Source organism: Saimiri boliviensis, chromosome 17, assembly GCF_048565385.1.
Source record: "Saimiri boliviensis isolate mSaiBol1 chromosome 17, mSaiBol1.pri, whole genome shotgun sequence".
Lineage (NCBI taxonomy): Eukaryota > Metazoa > Chordata > Mammalia > Primates > Cebidae > Saimiri > Saimiri boliviensis.
Genome location: NC_133465.1, coordinates 41,700,677 through 41,720,933, shown reverse-complemented (window position 1 = coordinate 41,720,933; position 20,257 = coordinate 41,700,677). Strand labels below are relative to the sequence as shown.

Sequence of the window (20,257 nt, the reverse complement as noted above, 5' to 3'; positions counted from 1 at the left end):
GATTCAGAGCTGCAAGAAGCCCTTCCGATATCACACAGCAAGGCCAAGTTTGGACTAAAACTTCACAAAGCAGGCAATGTGGTAGGGGGTCGGTAGCTGCAAGACCCAGGAAACCTCTGCTCACACATGGGGGCCTGCATGGAGGAGAACAAAGGGGAGAGGGCTGGGGGAGGAAACATACCCTCAGTGCTCCCCGCACGGCGTGGTCCCCTGGGAGTGGGGACCCTCGCTCCTTCTCTTTCCCACCACGGCTCAGCTTTGTCCTCTGCAGTTGTTGCTTCAGCTTGGTAATCTAGCAGCCCCGAGAGAGGAAGGGAGAGGCGGATCAAGGAAAGCCAAAGTGCACTGGGTCTTCCAAGGGAGGGGCTCCTGTCAGAGGCCCATGAAGATATACACAAGGAGGATAGAAGTTAATCTTCCATCTCCAAATAGCTCAGTGGTGTGAAAACCGTGATGATGTGTTCCTCAGACGAGCTGGACACCTCACCTAACTAGACGGACTGGATTCCAAAAAATTCAAAATACACAACATGGAAACCATTTTGTCTTTTACAGATTCCAAAGGCACGGACCACCCCTCTATTAATAGCAATGGAAGATGATGTTTCTGAATGCCAAGCACAGTTCACTCCTCACGGCACATTCACAACTATCTCAAAGGCCCTGAGACCAGGAAGGAAGGGAATATTCTCCCGTTTAAAGTGGACTACACTAGGAACAGGAATAGTCACCCAAGAAGGGAATATTGGATTTCATCTTAACTTTTATATCCTGAGACTATTACAGATTATCATCAACAATTTTGAATATTATCCCATCACATATGCAATTCTGGCTCTTCTTGCCCTTGGCTGGAAAATGCTCAGGGGATGAAGAGCTATTTAAATATAAGCCTAAATTAAATGGAATTCAGAGTCGATCTGCTGCCCACAGCCATAAAATTTATGACTAGAGCCAAGAAGAAAGTGCTCTCCAATGTGCTATTGTGGGTCACTCAAGACCACGTCTCCCCATCCTTAGCATGAATAACTTGCTTACTCTGACAATTGAAAAGTTTAAATATTTTTTATTTCCCCCTTTTCGTAAGCTCTCAGTGTATTCGCTTCATATTTTCTCATTGTTCTCAGCAACAGAGGGCAGAAGCAACTTCCTCTTGCAAAGGGGTAGAGAGTGAGTCCTAGCTAGTTGACCCTCTCAGGAGCGGCTGGCCACACAGCATGTCAGGAGGAGCTGATGGGGTGCCCTGGAATATTCCAGCCTACGGCTTTCTCCCCTTAATCTCAGTGACTTGAGCACTCCTGATGGAGAGGGAGGGCCAGGAAAAAGTGTTTGGGAACATTTCATTACTTTTCCCTTCTTTTTTTTTTTTTTTAAAAAAGACGAAGTTTCGCTCTTGCTGCCCAGGCTGGAGTGCAATGGTGCGATCTCGGCTCACCGCAACCTCTGCCTCCTGGGTTCAGGCAATTCTTCTGCCTCAGCCTCCCGAGTGGCTGGGATTACAGGCACACGCCACTATGCCCAGCTAATTTTTTTTTTTTTTTTTTTTTGTATTTTTAGTAGAGACGGGGTTTCACCATGTTGACCAGGATGGTCTCAATCTCTTGACCTCATGATCCACCCGCCTTGGCCTCCCAAAGTGCTGGGATTACAGGCTTGAGCCACCGCGTCCGGCCTACTTTTCCCTTCTTTTAAAAATAAGTCTACGGCTGGGCGTGGTGGCTCATGCCTGTAACCCCAGCACTTTGGGAGGCCAAGGTGTGCGGATCACCTGAGGTCAGGAGTTCGAGACCAGCCTGACCAATATAGTGACACTCTGTCTTGACTTAAAAAATGTAAAAATTAGCTGGGCGTGGTGGCATGTGCCTGTAATCTCAGCTACTTGAAAGTCTAAGGCAGAAGAATCGCTTCAACCCGGGAGGCAGAGGTTGCAATGAGCTGAGATTGCATCACTGGACTCCAGCCTGGCCAACAGAGACTCCATCTCAAAAAAAAAAAAAGCTAGATGAATACTTAAGAAGTAAAGGAGGCCGGGCGCGGTGGCTCAAGCCTGTAATCCCAGCACTTTGGGAGGCCGAGGCGGGTGGATCACAAGGTCGAGAGATCGAGACCAACCTGGTCAACATGGTGAAACCCCGTCTCTACTAAAAATACAAAAAAAATTAGCTGGGCATGGTGGCGCGTGCCTATAATCCCAGCTACTCAGGAGGCTGAGGCAGGAGAATTGCCTGAACCCAGGAGGCAGAGGTTGCGATGAGCCGAGATCGCACCATTGCACTCCAGCCTGGGTAACAAGAGCGAAACTCCGTCTCAAAAAAAAAAAAAAAAAAAAAAAAGTAAAGGAGGTTGGGGGTTCCTAATTCCCAGGAACTCCCTCCCTGTCTTCCTCTACTCTGAGCTGCTTATCTGGATCCAACCCCAAAGTAAAACAAGAACAACGGTGGCTCCAGCCCTGTGCTTGCTGCTGAAAGACACTAGCAGCCTCTGGCCAAGCCCCTTCCTAGCAAGAGGGTCTGGGGTCCTAAGACCTGGCCACCTGGAGGCTGGGAGTCAGCTAGAAAGGAGCCATCTCATCAGGAAAAAACCAGGTCAAGACAGGAGAGGTGAGCAGCATGCCTCCATCGTGGAGCAGACATGTTGCATGGTGCTAGGAGATCAGGAAGAAGCCACTACCCTAGGCAGGGAGTCAAAGTGGGTAGCTACCTCTTTTCGGTGGTCTGTGCTGCCCCAGGATGCTGAGCGCTTGTGTGCACAAGAGCTGGCCCGGTCACCTTCTAGCTCTTGCCATGACAGGGGCGTCTGCAGGGAGAGAGACACATTGAGACAGAGCAGCTTCGGCGGGCACTGGGGAACAGGCGCACTGTTTCCTGGGTAGAGGTAATGGCCCTTTGAGCCCTTCTCTCCTCTGCTCATCAACCTCTGAACACTCAGTTTTCTTCATTCAGGCTTCTCCACCTGCACTGCCTCCTTTCCAGTTCACATCCTCCAGCAAACCTTCCCTGAAGACCTAATAGGGCCAACCTCCTCTTTACTCTTTTCTGAGCTATACATGTATGATATCCCAGTTATTCCAGCTGATTCTCAATGGTGAGGACAAGCATTGCCACTCCTATCCCAAGCAGCTCCAAGAGAATATGGGCTCAGGATCAGGGAATCACTGGCATTCTTTATTCTTTTGCCGTCTACATGTCTAGCACAGGCCCAGGCTCCTGGGAGCCTAATAAAAACAAGTTAATATACAGGAGTGCATGAAGGGATTATTAATTGGCAAAACAGGAAAAAGGTCAACACAGGTCCCCTGACCAAAGCAGGGGACTCCTATAGGGTGCAATGCCTCATTTTTCTCCGCACGTGGAGTAAGTGTTGCTCCCTCGACCACCACACCACCAAATAAGCAGGCAAGTGACAGTTTCAGAAAGGAGAGAGCCACAGTTCTGAATCCAGTGCTGATTCCTGATCCCTGTTAGCCTTATCACTCCTTTTCCTCCTGGGCCTGCCCAGCCCCTCGAAAAACAGGGCTCTTAGTCCACATCTCCTTTCCCCTGCTGCATGGAAGACAGTGTCCAAGATGGAGGCAGGGAGAGCTGCAGGACTACTTCCTGAGCCCCCACCCAAGGGAGGAAGCTGTTGGCTCTAAGCATGAAGCCAAAGAGGCCCAGATCCCTCCCCACAACTAGTATCCCTACTTCCATTCCAAGGGAGGGGCCCAAGGGGGAATGCTCCAGTGGAACCAGTTCCTCTCTCACTTCTGTGCACAAGCACGAGCTGCCAAAAACATGAGGGCCTGGGAACCATCTCCTCCAAGAGATCTGCTGACCTCCCCTGAGAGGTTGTTGCAAACAGAAAAGGGGGAGGTGAGGGGAAAAGAAACCCAACTACTCACCACCCAACAGCTGCTAAGAGGAGCTCGGCGGGGGAGTCTGAGCAAGCTTGTGAGAGCAGACGGCCGCGTGTGACAGCTGCAGTGGAGAGAGGCCACTGGGGACTGGGGCTCCCTGGCTCTTCCTTCTCCCAGCTGCTCACAGATCGGCACCTTTACTGGGCCATGCGACATAGCCAGGGAAAGACAACTGCCCTAACTTTCTTGTTCTGATGAGCATCACGAGTAAGTAGGTAACAGAGGAATCTACAAATGCTAAATAAAGCATCCAGAGATCCATTTCCCCACAATTCCCTTCTTTAGGAAAAGGGCGGACAGCACATCCTTCAGGCCCTTATCTTCAGCACAAACTCTAAAACCCTCAAGATGAAGCTGGCTCTATCAGTATATGGAAAGCTACTTTCAAATGCCTGTGTCTCTCTAAACCAGGGTGCTACCAGACAAAGCCTCAGATAAGGCTGGTGCATGCAATGAAAAGTGAGGAGGAAGCCCATCTCTCCCAGCCACCTCCACCCAGCAGACACACAAAGGAGCCTCTCCTCAAGGCTCCATGACCAACTCTAAAGATGACTACCTCTGCTAATCAAAGCTGAGCTCCACACCCCAGTGCAAGCCTGTTGTCCCTGGAAGGTGGCAGAGGCTATAGAGGAGGGATGACAAAAGCTAAAGGGACCATTCCGCCCATTTCCTCACCTCAGGGAAGATACTGTACTCACAGGTGGGTGGTAACAGGAAAAAAAGCCACATTCAGGCTGCCACTGGTACTACTGACAGCTCTTGCAAACTTGTCAAGTACCTTCTTTCTTCTGGGATATGCGAGAGGGTAGAAGAGAAATGTAGGCTAGCACAGGACAAAAGGATGTGAGGCCGGGCGCGGTGGCTCACGCCTGTAATCCCAACACTTTGGGAGACTGGGGTGGATGGATCACTTGAGGTCAAGAATTTGAGACCAGCCTGGCCAACATGGTGAAACCCTGTCTCTAATAAAAAAACAAAAATTAGCTGGATGCCTGTAATCCCAGCTATTTAGGTAGCTGAGGCACAAGAACTGCTTGAACTCAGGAGGTGGAGGTTGCAGTGAGCCAAGACTGCACCACGCACTCTAGCCTGGGTGACAGAGTGAGACCCTCTCAAAAATAAAAAATAAAGCAAAGGAGTAAAAATCATAGCAGCTAGGATCATCTCCTCTCTCAATCCAGGTTACCCCACCTCTCTCCACTCAGCAACCTCTTCCACCAACCATTGCCCTCTCTGTGTAAACCATACTACTAAGGCCATTGCTTTGTGTCAACATCCAACCCCTGGCCATAGAATTCATCATCTGACCCGTCATCCCACGGGCTCTCCATCCTTGGTTCTCTGTCCTCCCAAGCAAACCCATCTCCCTCTCCTTTTTCTTACCTTACCCCCAACCTCCAAGCCTGGCCGCCCTATCTTAGATGGCCTGTCTGGCCAACTATTCCCATTCTTCTTGACAGGGAGCCTTTCTTAACTTGTCTTCCTAGGCTGACTGCTCTTCTGCTCTGTGTCTCCTCTTTGCAGATGGGCTCTGAGTGTACATCATTCGTGCAGTCAACAAATAGTGAATGAATGTACACTGTGTGCAGCACTGGGCATACAACCATGTAGAAAACAACACAAACGCTTGTCCCTTCTGAGTTTATGTTCTCACTGGGGAGAAAGTTTAAACAGTGATAAGGGCCAAGGAGAAAAATACACCAAAGAAAAGGGATAGGAATATTGGGTGGGGGATACAACTGGAAATGTCAGGGAGGACCCCGATGAGAAAGTAACATCTGAATAAAAACATGAAGGAGGTGAAGGAGTGACCCATTTGGATATCTGAAGTAAGAGTAATCCAGACAGAGAAGACAGCCAGTGCAAAGGCCCTGCAGCAGCAATGAGCCTGGCATGTTTGAGAATAATAAGGAGGCCAGTGCGGCTGGAGCAGAGTGTGTCAGGAGATGCAGTGACAGGTTAAAAAATGTCCCTTCTAGGGCATGGCGGCTCGCACCTGTAATCCCAGCACTTTGGGAGGAACCTATAAATGTTACCATGTATAGTAAAGTTTTTACAGATGTATTAAGGATCTTGAAATTATCCCAGATTGTCTGGGTGGACCTTAAATACCATTACAACTGTCCTTAAATAAGAAAGAGGCAGGCCAGGCATAGTGGGTCACACCTGTAATCCCAGCATCTTGGGAGGCTGAGGCAGGTGGATCAGGAGATCAGGAGTTCAAGACCAGCCTGGCCAACATGGTGAAACCCTGTCTCTACTAAAAATATAAAATTTAGCTGGGCATGGTGGTGTATTCCTGTAATAACAGCTGCAAGCCAGTCTGAGGCAGGAGAATTGCTTGAACCTGGACCCAGGAGGTGGAGGTTGGAGTGAGCAGAGATGATGCCACTGAACTCTAGCCTGGGCTACACAGCAAGACTCCATCTCAAAAAAAAAAAAGAAAGAAAGAAAGAAAGTGGCAGAGGGAGATTAGATGTACGCACACTGGAGAGGATAAAGTGATATGGCCACAGAAGCAGAGACTTGAGTGATGTGGCTGTAAGCCAAGGAGTGCCAGCAGCCACCAGAAATTGGAAATGCAAGGAACAGACTCTCCCAGGAGGCTCCTGGGAGAGCATGGCCCTGCCAACACCTTGACCTCAGTCCAATGAAACAGAATTTGGACTTCTGGTCTCCAGAACTGTGAAATAATACATTTCTATGTGTGTGTGTGTGTGGTTTTTTTTTTTTTTTTTTTGAGGCAGAGTCTCACTGTGTCGCTAGGTGCCAGGCTGGAGTGCAGTGGCACGATCTCAGTTCACTGCAACCTCCGCCTCCCAGGTTCAAGCAATTCTCCTGCCTTGGCCTCCTGAGTAGCTGGGACTACAGATATCCGCCACCACGCCCATCTAATTTTTGTATTTTTTAGTAGAGACGGGGTTTCACCATGTTGGTAAGGATGGTCTCAATCTCTCGACCTTGTGATCCGCCCGTCTCGGCCTCCCAAAGTGTTGGGATTACAGAAGTGAGCCACTGTGACTGGCCACATTTCTGTGGTTTTAAAGCACTAAATTTGAGGTAATTTGTTAAAGCAGCCTCAGAAACCTCATGCAGTAGGTTATTCTGTATTTGAAGTTGTTGACTTGCTGACATCACCTTTTTTGTTTGTTTGTTTGTTTTTAGATAAAGTTTTGCTCTTGTTGCCCAGGCTGGAGTACAATGGCATGATCTTGGCTCACTACAACCTGCGCCTCCTGGTTCAACAGATTCTCCTGCCTCACCCTCGCAAGTAGCTGGGATTACAGGCACGTGCCACCATGCCTGGCTAATTTTGTATTTGTAGTAGAAATAGGGTTTCTCCATGTTGGTCAGGCTGGTCTGAACTCCTGATCTCAGGTGATCTACCCACCTCAGCCTCCTAAAGTGCTGGGATTACAGGCATGAGCCACTGTGCCCATCACTGCATATTCTCAAGGCAGGAATGTACATAGCTATGGGCTGTAGCACCTCCTAAACTGGGAGTGCCCAGGATGGGGACCATGTCCCCAGTTTCCAGTGCCCTAGGTTGGACAGGACTCCTCTTCTGAGTCTCATCATGGAGCACGGAAAAGTCACAGCTAAGAAAAGCTCCCCTTCAAAACGCTAACCTGGTCAGGCATGGTGGCCCAAGCTTGTAATCCCAGCACCTTGGGAGGCCAAGGCAGGAGGATGCTTAAGACCAGAAGTTCAGAACCAGCCTGGTCAACATAGCAAGACCCTATCTCTATAAAAGAAAAAATTTAAAATTAGCCAGTTATGATGGTACGCATCTGTAGTCCCAGCTACTGGGGAGGCTGAAGCAGGAGGATCGCTTGCACCCAGAAGTTTGAGGCTGCAATGAGTTATGATTACACCATTGCACTCCCGCCTAGGCAACAAAGTGAGACCCTGTCTCAAAAAGAAAAGCTAACCTTCTGGCTACAACAGGGGTCATGCCATGCTGCTTGGCCATTCTAAATGACCCTTTGGAAGCAGGGTAGAGTTTGAGCTCAGCAGATGAAAAAGTCATGTTTGTCACTGGGCGTGGTAGCTCATGCATGTAATCCCAGTACTTTGGGAGGCTAAGGCAGGCGGATCACCTGAGGTCAGGAGTTCAAGACCAGACTGGTCAACATGGTGAAACCCTGTCTCTACTGAAAATACAAAACAATTGGCCGGGCATGGTGGCACACACCTATAATCCCTTGGGAGGCTGAGGCAGGAGAATTGCTTGAACCTGGGAGGCAGAGGTTGCATTGAGCCGAGATTGAACCACTGCACTCCAGCCTGGCTGACAGAGCGAGACTCTGTGTCAAAAATTAAAAAAGAGGCCGGGCGCGGTGGCTCAAGCCTGTAATCCCAGCACTTTGGGAGGCCGAGGCGGGTGGATCACGAGGTCAAGAGATCGAGACCATCCTAGTCAACATGTTGAAACCCCGTCTCTACTAAAAATACAAAAAATTAGCTGGGCATGGTGGCGCGTGCCTGTAATCCCAGCTACTCAGGAGGCTGAGGCAGGAGAATTGCCCAAACCCAGGAGGCGGAGGTTGCGGTGAGCCGAGATCGCGCCATTGCACTCCAGCCTGGGTAACAAGAGCGAAACTCTGTCTCAAAAAAAAAATTAAAAAAGAACAAAAAGTCACATTTGTCAAGGGGACTCATGCACTGAAACAGCTCTGATACCCTGGCTCAGGGGAAGCAGCTGAGGGAGAAGTAGGACAGCTTCTGACCATGAGTGGCATGGGCCAGCTGTGCAGATGATGCTCAGGTTATGCAAAACTGGATGTGGCTAGCCCAAGGAAGCTTTGCCTGGGATTGAGATCCCAGAGCAACATGTGGAAGGACAGCTGGGCATGGGGGTGGAGGACAGTTTCCCAAAGAGCCATCTAATATAATGAGAAGGAGGGGCAGGATGAAGCTGAAAACCCTCCAAACTGGAATCTCTCAGCCTCTAGCCCAAAAGTTTCTACCTAGACTCCAGAACCACAAGCAGGAAAGTCCTGGCCCTCACTGTATCCAATGACTTTGGCACGTGAGTAAGCTCCATGTGTGGAGCTGGGCTAGGCCCTGGGAACGTAACCCTCCCTGCATGGGACTGTCAAGCAGCATGGTGCCTGGCCTGGTGCAGACTACGTGTTCAACTGGAATTCTGCAGGGAATCAGTCCCTTAGGTCTTTGGCCAAACAAAAAGGCAGGAAAAGGCTCTGAGGGTGGTCTGCTGCCCAGCACTGAAAACTGGCTGCAAGTGGCCACGGCCACCATTTCTGGCCCTATAGTGACTATGCAACCGTCAGATTTTCCATCATGGCCCCATTTTCAAATATTTGGTACTGTTGTCAAACTGCTGAGCAACTGGTCCTGATCGCCAATCTGGAAAACAGGCACTGTGCCCAGGCCCCCACACCCACAAAGAAAAACATTTTTTAGAAGGTTCGTGATAGTCAGACTGCATCGTGTGTCATTGCTGTTGGGGCACTGGCTTGGGAAGGCAGGGAGGATAGTACACAGGTAGGGGAAAGACACAGAAAGGTAAGTCTTCCCAGTGGGCATGCCCACCTTCACCTCTGGCCTTCCTCATACTCCGTGTGGTTTGTCAAGACTCAAGCTTTTTTTTTTTTTCCCTAAAGGGTAAGTTGGGGCTAAAGAAAAAAATATCCTATCATAGAAGCTTCCCCACCTTACCTGGGGAATTCAGAGAGGATGGGGCTGGGGATGGGTAGAGTGGGGGCTGGGTTGGGCAGGGCAGGTACCCAGAGTCCTGTCTGTCAGTAAGATGAGACCAACAGGGGAACTTTGCTCAAACAGTCATTCCAGCTGTGATGAGACCACTTCCTCCCTCCAGAAAAGTACACAAAGACTCAAAGGTTTGCACAGCAAGAAGGGAGAGGGTAACCTCAGCCACTGGCATGTACTGCCCTCACCCGCCCTGGCCTAGGCCCAGCCACTAGGAGGGGCCAACACAAAGCAACTGGTGGCCAGCTCTAGTTTACCAACTGACATAGTCATCCCTCTCCCACTGCTCAAAACATGCAGCATCTCCAAAGCACTTCTTCCCCAATTACCACGTTCACACCTCCTCCTTCTAAAAACAACCAATATCCCAAATAAGGTCTATCCACACCCTTCTTATTTCCTTGCCCCAAATATTTGGGTAACCCAACTCTCCATGTCAGACTGTAGATGGCCTGAGGACAATCCTTTGTAACCACCTAAGAGCTTAAAACACAATGAAGGAAGAAATACTAGGATAAGATTGTTGGCACTACTGGGCTGTATAAAACAGCTGAGAGTTTTCACTCCATCTTCTGCCCTGTGAAGAAGCCTCAAGTCTGTAGCATGCCTGGCTATCTAGATGGTAGGTGTTCCATGCTTGCTGCTTAGATCTGAAGCTGGCTCGCAATGGGCAGGGCCCTGGTCTCCTCTCAGGGATTCAGAGGAAGGAGCTGCTTAGCCTGAACCATAACTGTAGCTGCTGACCTCACTGGAATGCCAGGGCTGCTGTCTGTGGGTGGAGGGAGGTTAGGCAAGTAGAACAGTAGTAGTGAGTGTCAGCCAGTGAGGGAGGATGCAGCAGAAAATAAATACTACACCGGTGTGGCTAGAAGAAAAAGGGCAGACAGTGAGGGCAGGGGTAGGAACAGCAGCCCCCTTCCCCTCCACCGAGTTAAGGCAATTGGGAAACGTTTCTGGCATTACTTTTTTTTTTTGAGATGGAGTCTCGCACTGTCGCCAGGCTGGAATGCAGTGGTGCCATCTCTGCTCACTGCAACTCCACCTCCCAGGTTCAGCCATTCTCCTGCCTCAGCTTCCCAAGTAGCTGGGATTACAGGAGAGCACCACCACGCCCAGCTAATTTTTGTGTTTTCAGTAGAGACAGCGTTTCACCACGTTGGCCAGGATGGTCTCAATCTCCTGACCTCGTGATCCGCCCACCTTGGTCTCCCAAAGAGCTGGGATTACAGGTGTGAGCCACTGTGCCTGGCCCTATTAGTCCATTTTTTAACAGCTGAAAAGCTTTCAAGGACTTTGGTAGATTCTACCACCCACCCTTCCCTCTGCCCCTCTCCATACACCTTCATATCTTCCCAGTCAAACCTCTCCTTCCTCTCCAGTCCTTTCTGGGTGATATCCCAGTACTCAGTAGGGAAGGAACAACAGTTACTTAGGGAGATGTCAGGCGAGCCTCAGCCCTCCACAGTGTAACACTAGTGTTGAATAGGGTAGCTTGGACCAGGCCAGGGGGCTCAAGCAGGAATTTGAATGGAGCCCAAAACCTAGAAGCAGAAAATTCCCAGAAGACCAGGAATGAAAGATGGGTAGAATGCATATTTTGGTTTGGAAGCCTAGGTTGATCAGAATTCTCCACGTCCTGACTGTAGCCACAATATTGACAGGTTGCTAAGAGTTCCTCGAGGACTGGAGCCCATCCCAGGGAAAGAGGAAAGCTGCATGGCTTGGCCTTGCCAGACCCACCGAGGCTCATCGCTGACCTCTGTCTTCCTGTGGCAAGAAGCCCAGACTTGTTATATAAAAGATCTGGCCTGCAGCTGGAGCCTGAGCAAAAACACACAGCCTAGGGCCCATGCCTCTAAACCTGGCCAGGGAACATCTAAGGCCAACCCTGCCTTGAGTTGACAAAGAGAAAGCTATCTGAGGAGTGGGATGGTGACTTCCTAGAAGGCAGAAACAGGAAGTGACAGAGGCTTAAATAGGTGGGCTACACAAAAGCCTGTCATCTGACCAAGGGGGATGCAATAATGAGATTACACAGTCAAAGTAATCTCAATTCCTGTTCCTCCAGGAAGCCCTCCTTGACTACAAACATACTTGGACTAAGCATCCCCATCAAAAGGCAAAATTATGTGTGCTCCGTCTTTATCCTACTTGCCTTTTCCAAAGGATAAAGGGAACGGCAGTGCCCAGCGCTCCCAGGAAGGAAGCCGACTCTCCCTCCTTCCTGGAGGGTATTCTCCTTTCACAGTCTATTTGTAGATCCAAAGAAGGCCATGATTTTAACTGCGGTAAATTCTTCTTGGTTCAAGGTGGGGTATTCCCATGAGAATTCCCCTTCTCTAAACTTTGCCAGATATTTGGCTCCATCTCATCCCTTGGCTGTCTGTTCACTGGCCCTCACAGAACTGGAATCCAGACTCATAGAGGCCAAATCTTGTCCTCATTTCCTTATTCTGCATTCCAACATGCCAAGAACAGTACTGGGCATTCAAACATTCACTAACAACATTTGAAAATGGATTGCATTAACAAAATAAATAAAGGAAAGAAACTGACATGATGTGCTCAAAAGACGTACCAAGCACTTTCATGTGTCATTTGGCTACCACACAACCTACATGGAGGCAGACCAGGCACTCTCCACCCAGTTCACAAAGAAACAGCTGACTTGCCCGATGTCACCCAGGATGAGGGCTGACTCTGACCCTCGTGTCCTAGCCACACTGTTTCCGCCTATCTCGAAATAACTCATTTGCTCTGAAGGTGAACGAGAGTGGGTTTAAACTGCATTGAAAGGGACATTTGACTCTTAACAACATAGCTGCTAAGAATGAAGTCTGGAATCAGATTAAGAAATGTCGAGCCGGGCGCGGTGGCTCAAGCCTGTAATCCCAGCACTTTGGGAGGCCGAGGCGGGTGGATCACGAGGTCGAGAGATCGAGACCATCCTGGTCAACAAGGTGAAACCCCGTCTCTACTAAAAATACAAAAAGTTAGCTGGGCATGGTGGTGCGTGCCTGTAATCCCAGCTACTTAGGAGGCTGAGGCAGGAGAATAGCCTGAGCCCAGAAGGCGGAGGTTGCGGTGAGCCGAGATCGCGCCATTGCACTCCAGCCTGGGTAACAAGAGCGAAACTCCGTCTCAAAAAAAAAAAAAAAAGAAATGTCTGTATAATTTCACATTTGAGATGGCTTCCTGCTCTGGCCAATGCTAGCTTATCCAAAAACTGATGAATGAACTGGATGATCTGGAGAGAGTTTTTCCAAGCTTGGGATCCTTAATGGAAAGATTGTCCTAAGGAAAAATAATGAAGGAGAGGAAACTGGCTTCCCAGTCCTTGAATGGGTACACTGAAATCTCAGACAGGGCTGCTGGCAAGGAATCACTCCCCATCATCTGAGAACTTCCATTCCTATGGCTCCAATGGGATCTATTCTGGCTCGGCGTACTTTTTGGCCACTTCTTTGTCTGGGAAATACAAACTCAAAAGAATGTTGGCCTTGGTTTAATTTTAGCAAGGTAAATCTCATTTTTTTAAACCTAGAATAAACTCCAAAATCAGCTGTTTATTACCCTGACACAAATACTCAAAGCTAAACTGAAAAATCCGGACTGACTTCTCTCTCCCACCAGGCAGGTGGAATGCAAACTCATTTCCGTGTAAGTTTACAAAGAAAAACAGGCTGGTAAATTAGCTGAGTGTGGTGGTGGGCACCTGTAATCCCAGCTACTCGGGAGGATGAGGCACGAGAATCACTTGAACCTGGGAGGCAGAGGTTGCAGTGAGCCAAGATAGCACACTGCACTCCAGCCTGGGTGACAGAGGAGACTCTGTCTCAAGAAGATAAAACATTGCATGGATAATATATACAACCAAAACCCAAGACAAATCATCGAAATGGTTGAGAGCTGGTAGGAAGACCGAAGGCCTCCTCAGCCAGCCCTCCCACCCCCTCCTCACCCCTTATCCCATCATTACCTGGGTGGCCTTGTCATTGGTGCAGCAAGTGAAGGCCCCATCAGCATCTCGTGGCCACTGGCCCAGAAGGTAGGAGCTGAGGATGGTGTCCAGGGAGAATGTACGCCGGACCTGGGGTGGCTGAGGCCTACACACTGACTTTTCTGGGGCCACTGAGCAGGGGACGCTGGCTGCAAGAGAACACAGCCCAAACACCTCGCCATCAGCATGGAGGAAGGAGACGTGGCAATCACCTTCCTCTTCTAAGAGATGTGGTCTACCTGCCCCACTCATACCCACCACCCTCCTCAAAGAATTTGAAACAGTCTGAAATAGCACATATGGCCTGACAAGAGCTTTCCTGACTTATTCAGCCCACCTTTATGATGGGAAACAATTTATACCATTTTACTTTGGACTTGGAGGTACTTTATAAATTTCTTCTATCCTTTTCCTCTTCCTAATGGACTATGAACAGTGACTCCTAGATCTCTACACTGAGTTTCCTGAGAGCAGCACTGTTTCCCATCATTGAAGACAGAACTCTAAGTGGGTAAAAAACAAATTTTCTTCTTTTATCTCCTGCCCTTCTTCCTCCCTCCAGCACCTCTGCAGGGCTTAGACACTGCACAGATTCAATCCCTTAACTGAAGGCCTCCTCTTCCTCTTCATACTTCCTTCAGGACTGGTTAGCTCCCCGGGAAACCCAGGTGGCGGACACACAGAAACTACTTTCAATTATCCAGGATTGAGGAATCTAGTTTAGGGAAATATCCAAGTCTTTTGGTTCTCTCCTCTGTCTTTGACTTCTATCTAAATAGAACAAAAATAAAGCAATTATAAATCCATTCACAGGCTGGGCAGCGGTGGCTCACACCTGTAATCCCAGCACTGTGGGAGGCTGAGGTGGGCGGATCACTTGAGGTCAGGGGTTTGAGACCAGCCTGGCTAACGTGGTGAAACCCATCTCTGCTAATAATACAAAAATGAGCCAAGCGCCAAGTGTGGTGGTGGGCACCTGTAATCCCAGCTACTCAGGAGGCTGAGGCACAAGAATTGGTTGAACCTGGGAGGAGGAGGCTGCAGTGAGCCAAGATCATACCACTATACTCCAGCCTGGGCGACAGAGGTAAGACTCTGTCTCAAAAAATAAATTGAATAAATAAGTAAGTAAATAAATAAATATATAAATCTATTCCTTTATTTTTACTTTGGTTAAAGCTTTCTTGGAGGAAGTAAAAACTGAAACTGTGGATAAAATGTAAGGGTACTGGAATCATCAGGAAGTTGCAATCATCTAAGCTGACCCTGTTTTCCATGGTCACATTCCAAACACTCTACTATCTTAAAATCTATAAAGCTGTTTCTTTTAAACAGAACAAAATGCTTGCACATCTGTAGTAATCCCCTAATGAGTCATGTGTATTTAGCACAGCAAAAAGAACTGGGAACTGTAGGTATAAATAAACCTCAAGAACATTATATTAAAAAGACACTAAAAGGTTGGCAGTTCCTCAGAAAGTTAACATAGAATTACCATATGACCCAGCAATTCCACTCCTAGGTATATACCCACAAAGGACCGAAAGCATGGACTTGAAACATTTTTCACAATAGCCAAAAGGTAGGAGAAACCTGAGCATCCACAAATGGAGAAATGGATAAAGAAATGCAGCATATACATACAGTGGAATACTATTTAGTCTTCAAAAGGAAGGCAATTCTGACTCATGCTACAATACAGATGATGCTGAGTTAAGCTAGACGAAAGGACAAATATTGTATTTTTCTTTTCTTTTTTTTTTTTTGAGATGGAGTTTCGCTACTGTTACCCAGGCTGGAGTGCAATGGCGCGATCTCGGCTCACCGCAACGTCCACCTCCTGGGTTCAGGCAATTCTCCTGCCTCAGCCTCCTGAGTAGCTGGGATTACAGGTACGCGCCACCATGCCCAGCTAATTTTTTGTATTTTTAGTAGAGACGGGGTTTCACCATGTTGACCAGGACGGTCTTGGATCTCTTGACCTTATGATCCACCCACCTCGGCCTCCCAAAGTGCTGGGATTACAGGCTTGAGCCACACCCGGCCAATATTGTGTTTTTCTTGAGGTACCTAGAATACGCAAATTCATAGGGACAAAAAAAAAACAAAAAACAAAAAACAGAATAAACTTTACCAAGGGCTTAGGAGGAGGACAGGGAGTAAGAGTTATTGTTTGATGGATAGAGTTTCTGTTTGGGATGAAAAAATTTTAGAAATGGACCCTGGTTATTGCTGCACAACATTGTAAATGTAAGTAATGCCAGTGAACATAAGCTTTTATGGTTAAAATAATTAGTGTGCATTTTACTACAATAAAAAAAGGATACTAACAATACTACCTCCATTCTAAATTTATTGAAGCATTTACATACATTTTGCCATAATCAGTAGCACTACATTATGTTCTGCCTGGTTCAACTATTTCATATACCCCTTCCCATTTATTAACAATGTACATATTTGTGATTTTATTTTATTTTTGAGATGGAGTTTTGCTCTTGTTGCCCAGGCTGGAATGGAATGGCACGATCTCAGCTCACCACAACCTCCACCTCCCGGGTTCAAGTGAGTCTCTGCTTCAGCCTCCCAACTAGCTGGGATTATAGGCACACACCACCATGCCTGGTTAACTTTGTACTTTTAGTACACACAGCGTTTCTCCATGCTGGTCAGGCTGATCTCGAACTCCTGACCTCAAGTGATCCACCGACTCGGACTCCCAAAGTGCTGGGATTACAGGTGTAAGCCACTGTGCTTGGCTCATATTTGTTATTTTAAAAGACTGTATAATATTCCTCCAAGTTGATATACACTAGGTTTGCTTAGCCATTCTCATATTTTTGTCTTTTCTTTTTTTATTTTTATTTTTTGAGTCAGGGTCTCACTATGTTGCCCAGACTGGTCTTGAACTCCTGGGCTCAAGTGATCCTCCTGCCTTGGCCTCCCAAAGTGCTGGGATTACAGGCATAAGCCACCACACCCAGCCCATTCCTATATTATTGAACATCTGAGGGACTCCTCTCCAATTTGGGTATCAAAAATGTTACTATATGGCTTTTACTCTGTGTTTTTATCTAATCCCTAGCATAGTTCTAGATCATCTCACTCAGCCATCATATAACATGTACTTCTTTAAAACAAGTGAATAATTTATAACTACAACAGCACTAAATGTGAACCATAGAAAAGTCAGGAAATACATAAATATAAACAAACAGAAAAAACCCCTCACGGCCAGGCGTGGTGGCTCACACCTGTAATCTCAGCACTTTGGGAGGCCGAGGCGGGTGGATCAGCTGAGGTCAGGAGTTCAAGACCAGCCTCGCCAACATGGTGAAACCCTGTCTTTTCTTGTAAAAAAAAAAAAAAAAAAAAAAAAAAAAAAAAAAAAAAAAAAAAAACCCTTAACACTCAGAGATAACCAATGTTATATGAAAAATATAAACTTACAGGTCTTACCTTTTGTGTGTGTGTGTGCATATATATATATATATATATATATATATATATATGTATGTATATGTGCTTCACAATTTACAATGGGATCATACTGCACATATTGTTTTGCTATATGTTTTTACCTTATAATCACCTTTCCAAATCAATATAGCAAGCATATTGATATATTGAATTAAAATCATATACATAAAACCCATCATTTTAAATGATCTTAACATTCCTAGGTTAAACCTCTTCAAAGGCTCTCTTTCAAAGATGGAGGTAAAGTCTCATTCTTCCTCAAGGTCGCTAAATCTCAGAAAAACTATACTGCATACCATTTCCCACCCATGTCCCAAGGCTTCCCTCCTCGGAGGTTCTGCATGGTCCCAAGGTTAAAATCTGTTCATCTGTCAGGGCCAGCCTTATTGCTTCCACTCCACCAAGCCTTCTGCATCCACTGGAATCCCTTGGAAGCAATGTCTTGAAATTTTCTGTTTCCTCAGTACTTTGTACTCTTCTAGTAATGGGCACCCTCTATTGAGGAATAGGGTATTTGTAACTCCTAGATGATAAACAACCTGAGGCCAAGGATGGGCTCTGATTTCTCTTTGTATCCCCCACAGTGTCTAAAGCACAGGGCTGGCAATTGGCAGGCACCTAAGTATTTGAATAAAATTTAAAAATCACAAGAAGGGTAGACTGGCTTTAATTTTGCCAGGGATTCTGACTTTGCATGCATGCTCAACCCACCCACCTAGAGTAAAGAGCCCATAGCTGCTTGTCTTTTTTTCTCTCTCTGAGGCTCAGGAAAGTCCAACCTCTTTCTTAACCTTCCTGCAACCTTGCTGCCTACTAAGTTGGTGATAGGCATGCTGGGTTCAAGCCGCAACTTTATCTCTACACCAGCACTTCAACCACTCATTTTCCTAACCTGGGTTTAAAATCAAAAGGTAGCAATCCAGATATTTCTGGGAGCTTCTGACCCACATCAGGGGCCAGCTCAGGCCAAAATGCTGTCCTATGGGCCTCCAAAACTGTCTATTAGAGTCCAGTGACAAGGCAAGGACTCTGGAAAGCGGATTTACGAAATTACATGACAGATAACCAAAGAGGCAGATGGGCCACCGATGAGCAAGTGATTGGTATAAGGGGTAGGATGTCATAATCCTAAAGGCTGCTTCGTCAGTTTCAAAGGAAAAGGAGTAGGACTCCAGGGCTGAGAGATGAGTGACAGGAGAAAGATTCCCTGGAGCTACTTCTCCCATGCCCTCATCTGAAGTCCATGCACAAATCCCTTTTAGAATCTTTCCTTACTGAGACCCTAAAGCTATCCCATGTTTATGTTGTACTTTCAAGTTCTGCCCCATCCCCACAAAGTACTTTGGTGTGCTGTAATCTCTTACTCTCCTGTCAGCTGTAAAAGGGGATAGTGAAAGACTGATAAGGAAGACTAAGGCACAAAGAAGCTTAGTCTCTGATTAGACTCCATCACTCTATAAGTCAGCAGCAGTCCCAGATATAAATCCAAGCCTCTTTCCTCCTAATTCAATCTTCCAGCTACTCACTGAGGCTCACATCCCTCTTCTATCAGGACCCCTCTGAGGCTGCTGTGACACATGCCTAGACACCTGGAGGATGAATTGCATTTATTTATTCATTTAGAGATGAAGTCTCACTCTGTCGCCTAGTCTGGGGAAGAATTGCTTTTTTTTATTTATTTCTTTATTTATAGACAGAGTCTCACTCTGTTGCCGAGGCTGGAGTGCAGTGGCACAATCTCTGCTCACTGCGACCTCCACCTCCGGGGTTCAAGCAATTCTTCTGCTTCAGCCTCCTGAGTAGCTGGGACTCCAGGCATGCACCACCACGCCCAGCTAATTTTTGTTTTTAGGAGGGACAGGGTTTCACCATGTTGGCCAGACTGGTCTCAAACTCGACTGCCCGCCTTGGTCTCCCAAAGTCCTGGGATTGCAGCCGCGAGCCACCACGCCTGGCTGCTTTTTTACTAATAGCTTCTTTTTAGCATCTAATGTAAGAGATGGCAGGCCCAATCCTATTGTTTGCAACGACCTATTTTTTGTTTGCTTTTGTTTGTTTCTTGAGGAGGAAGTCTTTGAAACTTGGAGTAAAGGACTCTATTATCTCCTAGGGATAACTTTAACCCATTTTATATTAGTTTCCATCACCCTTCATATCCTACTCTATTCAATGGGTCAAATCTTTAGGACAATAATCATAGGTGGTACTTTGCTCCCAGTACTCACAGAGTTGGGGTGCACCCAAAATCCTGGAATGTGATGTGAGAATCCAATCAAGGCATTTTGGTAAATTCTACATTCTTTCCAGCTGCCTCCGAGCAGTTATCCATTAAGACTCTGGACTTGGCGGGTACTGACTTGTTCCTCCATATATAAAAAAAGTCACACAAATAGCAGAAAATAAATAAAAAGGGGGGGGAAAGGAGGGAGGGAAAGGACTGAGGAGAAACCAAGGAACCCCCAATCCAGACTCTGCAGCCCCTGACTCCCTCTCTTCCGGCAGACGTGCAAGGATCTCACTACATCTAAATCAAACAGGAAGACTTGCCTCAGTTTCTTTTCCTTAAATGAACAGACAGCTGGGCCTCAGCCTTATTTCCACAGAGGCCACATCCTGGTGTAGGGTGCTGGCACAGCACCTTGCTGGCCACAAGATGACAAAATTACCTTCTGTCTCAGAGCCCTTAGCAAGGCTCCACTACCCTCCCAAATCTCCAAATTCTTGGCATGTCCCAGCTCTTTTGAGGAGACTATTTCCTTTAAGCCTAGGAAATAAGGGAGGGGACTTTTTTAAAAAATCAGATTTTTGGCTGGGCGTGGTGGCTCATGCCTGTAATCCAAGCACATTGGAGGCCAAGGCGGTCGGATCACCTGAGGTTGGGAGTTCAAGACCAGCCTGACCAACATGGTGAAACCCTGTCTTTAAAAAAAAAAAATTTTTTAAATTAGATTTTAATAGTTATTAAAAAAACTACCACTTGGCCGGGCGCGGTGGCTCAAGCCTGTAATCCCAGCACTTTGGGAGGCCGAGGCGGGTGGATCACGAGGTCGAGAGATCGAGACCATCCTGGGCAACATGGTGAAACCCCGTCTCTACTAAAAATACAAAAATTAGCTGGGCATGGTGGCGCATGCCTGTAATCCCAGCTA

The 20,257-nt window shown here is 47.3% G+C and overlaps 1 protein-coding gene across 2 annotated transcripts in view; it reads right to left on the bottom strand.

The window, feature by feature from the left end:
* Window positions 1–20,257, bottom strand: part of FAM117A (family with sequence similarity 117 member A) — a 53,497-nt gene that overhangs the window by 6,980 nt on the left and 26,260 nt on the right. Inside the window, exons 2-4 of one of the 2 annotated variants that reach the window (XM_039476754.2) lie at window positions 13,608–13,777; window positions 2,701–2,796; window positions 182–292 (exon numbers count right to left, since the gene is read on the bottom strand). In XM_039476754.2, coding sequence (XP_039332688.1) covers window positions 182–292; window positions 2,701–2,796; window positions 13,608–13,777 — 377 coding nt within the window. The remainder of the gene's footprint in view (window positions 1–181; window positions 293–2,700; window positions 2,797–13,607; window positions 13,778–20,257) is intronic. The other variant, XM_074388631.1, reaches the window with a different exon arrangement.